This window comes from Volvox carteri, assembly GCF_000143455.1.
Source record: "Volvox carteri f. nagariensis unplaced genomic scaffold VOLCAscaffold_26, whole genome shotgun sequence".
Classification (NCBI taxonomy): Eukaryota; Viridiplantae; Chlorophyta; class Chlorophyceae; order Chlamydomonadales; family Volvocaceae; genus Volvox; species Volvox carteri.
Window position 1 is genome coordinate 1089135 of NW_003307569.1, and position 5176 is coordinate 1094310.

The 5176-nt window shown below is 49.2% G+C and overlaps 1 protein-coding gene across 1 annotated transcript; it reads left to right on the forward strand.

Annotated features, from left to right (window-relative positions):
- Positions 1-2631: 2631 nt before the first annotated feature.
- VOLCADRAFT_92520 (uncharacterized protein) lies at positions 2632-4576 on the forward strand (the record flags this gene model as incomplete). The annotated part of the gene is made up of 4 exons (XM_002951841.1): positions 2632-2707; positions 3074-3286; positions 3551-4021; positions 4476-4576. 4 exons carry the CDS (start codon positions 2632-2634, stop codon positions 4574-4576), a joined length of 861 nt encoding a protein of 286 aa, XP_002951887.1.
- Between the last annotated feature and the right edge of the window lie 600 nt (positions 4577-5176).

Below are 5176 nucleotides of genomic sequence, written 5' to 3' on the forward strand. Positions count from 1 at the left end.
TAAGGCCGTCGCGTTAAAACTGGCTGGATTGCGCTTGAACATGCTCTCGAACGGCTAATGCCCCCAAACCCCCGAAGAAATTCGAAGGTGATGATAAATGCATGTAAATTTGAAAGTTCCACTTCCCGTACACCTTCCAAATTGACGTAGCAAAAGCCCCCAAAGCAAAATTTACGAAGCAAAAGAGTCCCAAAAGTTGAACAACTCACAAGTAAATCAGGTAATACTTATACGACTGTCCAGGCATTGTCATTATGTGCTACAAACTTCTTTGCAAGCGATTACCTTGATTACCGCAGGGGGGCGCTTCATTACTTTGTCTTACTTTGCTGCGATCGATGCGCGCGGAGAGCCCGCAGCCAAGAGGTAGCACATAACTGAGTGTGAAGCGTTTTGTTATAGAAACAGCGCTGATGCGCAGATCTCGAAAACTGAAAAAGAATCGTAGAAATAAAACCATTGTGCTGAAATGCGCGGCTCGAGCGAGGCAGGGAAACATTAAATCCAAGCTGGCGGGCACAGGCGAGCGCTGTTCGATTCCTATCGCCAGCATGCGCCAATTTAGGACACACATCGATGCGGACACTCAGCCCTGGCGGCAACAAAGCGCAGAAACGAGCTTTCCATCCATTTATAGACTGTAAGAATATAGGTATTTTTTGCGAAGAAAAACTTTGACTTGAGAGAGGCTGAAGTGCAGGGTATGCTACAGCAGTAGCGGCGACGATGCAGAAAGGCCTTACGACACAAAAGGCCCGGAGCCAATTGAACCAACCAAAGTCGTTGCTTTTTGCCTGTGGAAGACTCGGTCTGGCAAGAGACAATAATTCGCCAATAATAGTCGACGGCGGTAGCCATCTGCCGCACAGATAATACTGCTGCAGCTGCAGCTGCTATCCAATCATTTATGCCATGGAACCGCTGCTGGGAGCTCATGCATTAGCTGCTGGCGGTTGGCATGGGAGGCAGCGGCGGAGGAAAGCCCTGGAAGCTCTAGTTACTATAAATGCAGCTGCAGCTGTGCCTTGGTTACGCGCTCGGCATTTGTGGAGCTTTCTGCTGCTGGCTCTTCAAGCTGCTGTTCCTGGGACGTTGGCCCAACAACAGTATGGTAAGAAAGATATCATTGCCATTATGTTAATTAGCAATGTCTATCACGTACGAGCATGAAGCGCCGGTCATGGCAGCGCGGCCTCGGGGGAAATTTAAAAAATTAAGAAAATGGACATGGCGTCGATGAGCAGCTGGACGCACTCGATCCGCTCGATCGGCGGATTATTCTCGGCGATGCATGAAGTGAAGTCATTACCCATGCCCTGAAACTTTACCCAAAGCATTCAATTCAAGCTGTCTTTTTTAACAACGGCCTTTCATCAGCCCATGGCGAGGCGATGGTGTGCGTGGACCAAGGTTGACTTCCTGCCCTACCAATTTGCCGATCGTTCGTGCAAGCAGGTATCCACCGGCTGCAGCCGCAGCAATAGTAGTAGCACGTTCCTGCCACGTCGCATCATTCCAAATCCAAATGAAATGTATGACATGAAAACGATGCACAAAACAATAATGCGAATTGATAAGAAAACATGGATACATGCATGGCTGGATGCGAGCGTGCGGCGGCCAAGATTAGGGCGTGTTCAGTGCAAGCGTTTCTGGCTGGCTCGGGTCTGATTTGAGCAAATGGGACTACGAACTAACGGGGCGAGTTAGACCCCGAAGCGAAAAAGTAAAGTCCGGCGAGGGGTCCTCGTGCCTGGTTTGGCCTGATTCTTCCTACAGATAACCAAAGCGTTTCGAAAATCCGTTTTTATTTATCACTTTATGGAAACAGCTTGTTTTTTTGCGGCCGACAATTTATAGCAGATAGAAAGCGCGTCTGACCGGTCTGACTGTACTTCTTCGGTAAATGGTTGAGGCCATGCATATGCAATTCATAGAATATTTTTTCAGTCACATCAATGAAACTTATATAATGCATTGATTCAAATTATTGGCCGCCTGCCTTTCGTAAATATCGAGAACGATTATTGCGCATCGGCTGTGCGGCAAATCGATTTTGAGCTAATACGATCCCGCGATTAAAGATGGATTCAGGTACTTTGCATCTAGCAACGGCGCGTAAAAACCAAAAAACTGGGTTATTATGCAATGAATCTTTAGAAATTGTACTTCCGCAGGTCGAGACAATCTTTTAGGGGGTTTAACCCTGACTTTTAATCAAGTGGAAACACCACCTTAGTGTTTTAGACCCTGAGCGCTACCGCTTATGTCAAAGGTCCCAACATGGACATACATATCGGATTTTACGGGAGTTTCCCGCAGTTTTGTCGAGGCTGTAGTGGGTATCACAGCGGGTTTCACAACCCCACATTGACACACGGCACAAAGAAGTTTAGGTGTCGTGCAGCAGGGTGTGCCCTCCCCGCCGGTGTTGGCGCGACAGCGTGAAATCGTAGAATTGTCCTAAATCGAACATCCAATCTAGGCTGATGAATTAGGCTACGTTGGGGAACATACGCTTACTGAAGTTCGACGGATATAAAGTAATAATAATCATCATTATTCCCTTCCATGTACAATCATGCAGCCCGTCCGCCGCAGAGGTACTCTTGCGGGCGGGCCATAAATAATATGTATTTACAAGCCAGTTACACGCCCTGCAAAACTGCGGGGTGCTTCCGTGGATGCCGGGAGGCCGTGATGAACAGTGCATTTTTCGTTGTCATGGATGCCGTCGTGAATGTCGTCGCTGTCTATATCCAACTCGATGCTCCTGAGCCCGCGATGTGCCCGCTGGTCTCCCAGGCCTCCCCGAAAACACCCTTGCGGGACCAAGGGAAGGAAATGAACTAGCCACCGCACAGTTACTACGTACTCAATGCGATCGGTCTTGCACATGGCCACCGCTGTGGTCGCCACCACGCACGCATTTACCTCTTACTGCTGCTGCTGCTATTGCTGCTGCTGCATATGACTAAAAGGTGATTTAAAGGGTGTCGCTTTCTCGTTAAAGCTTATAAGCAGCACCCCCGATTGCTTCTTGCCCCATGTGTGCCACCGCATACACCCTCAGGCTGCCTCCCCTTCCAAGGCTACGTCTGGACCCTCAACTACGATCACTACGGCGACGACATCGGTCAGGCCTCAAGTCTTGAAGCTGCGGCTGCCGCATGCAGCGCCTTGCCAGATTGCCTGGGCTTTAACATTTTGGGATATTTCAAGAGCCAACATCATCCTATGACGTTATCTTCACGTCCCTATTTCTGCTTCTACACCAAAATTACAAGTGCGTGCGTGAAGCTAGTAGCTGCTGCCAGTGGTGTATTTCTTATAAGGAATACCTGTTGGGTGCCGCTCATTTAGGTGGGAGCTTCGTTGGGTACGTATCCATCTGCAGGAGCTTATTACGTTGTTTTATCACGACCTCGGAAAAGTACACCGATCGGCGGATGCAGATCCCGTGCTGATGCACGTTCTACAGGATACGACACCCGCAATGGTTCACCATTCCTTTATCCATTCCTTTTTTTCCTTCCTGCTCTTTTCGCAGGTGTCTATGTTACCAACTACTTGTGTGGCACCGACAACATATTTTACAAGACAGCGTCGGATGTTAGCATGGCACTGATATATCCCCTCCAGGCTATCTCAGGCCATGTGGGCAGCATATTTGACTTTGCCAAGTCCAGCTTCGGTTGCGGCTTGTCTGATGGACCGCTGCATGGCGGCTACTCAGCAAGGCCGACATTCACATTGGACTTTCGACAGCAACTCTCGAATTATTCCATGCGTATCACCCGCGTCAGCGCCTGCTGTGCGGGTCAATATGCCTACAACAACGGTGTTCAGGGCATCCGGATGCGAACAGCCGGTGGCGTTGAGGTTTACTCGGGCGGAGAATGCACAAATCCTCAACCCTGGGTCAACATCCCGACGGGATATGTCTTGTCGGGGCTGAGGACGAACTCGCCTGCGGATGGCAGCAGGCAATGGGTGCATCGCGTGGCATTTGTTGCAAACCGTAAGTCATTATTACGAATGGACACGTAGCTGTCGTACAGTACGGCACACATCGTGAATACCCATCTGCGTGTTACTAACACAGCTCCTGTATGTATGTATGTAGTAGTGGCTGGTCGCTCGCTGAAAAGGCCTCTTGAGGGGCTGCTGCTTGCAGAGCGCCTTATTACCGCGTATTTTTAGCTAGGTAATGTGTGTGCCGTACTGTACGACAGATGGTACAGCTGACCATTGATGCTCGATAGGTATTTGGGGACTACGTATGCATACATGTGAGATGTGAGATGTGGGGAGTCGGTGAGATTTATCTCACCGATGCCTATATCGGCGCATGCAAGCCCATTCAGCAAGCGGCTAGCAGGCAGGGGGAGAGATGCTTATCTCTATCAGAATTGCGTTGTGTTCTGGCAGCATGCTGTGCGGAGATGCACAACTTTGGCCATGCATGCCTGCAGATCATGTACATCTATACATATATATGTGTGTGGTTGTTACAGTGGGCTCCAGACTCCCGAAGAGTAGAGCCATCGGGCCAGCTGGCCGTGCACTGCAGTAGAGACTAATATACCAAAAGATTATCATCTCAGATAATTAACCTCTCATCGGTAACCGCTCTCGCGAACAAATCAATTTGCCAGATATAATCCTCAAAAAGGGGTGATGTGCGCCAACGGATTCCCAACCTTTTCGTGGAATTCCTAAAGCTGCGAAACCCTGAATGCGGCCCCAAAAATCAACAATAACTCGACAAATTGCTTCTTCCGTAAGGGAAGGACCAGGTAACAGTGCCGGGTTGGTTTTCATGTTTGCAGCCATATAACGTCTCCCATGCTCCATGGCTGACACCGCAGCAAGAGCCACAACATCCCAAACACATTGTTGCACTGATTGTGGGGCTTGGATAAGCCAAAGTTGCTCCCTTGAGACTGGCAATCCTATTGAAAGAGTAAGTTGGTCTGCTATTGCCTGTGCCACCGGACAGGCCCAGAAATGATGATAGCGAGGGGATACACCTCCCACTGAACCTATTGGATAACCTCCACAACCACATATCGTTGGGCGCGACATCCTAAGATGGGAATTTCCTAACATAGGCACCCCATCAACCGCAAGACGCCACCAAATCTCTTTTTGTTCATTTTCCCACCGTAAATGA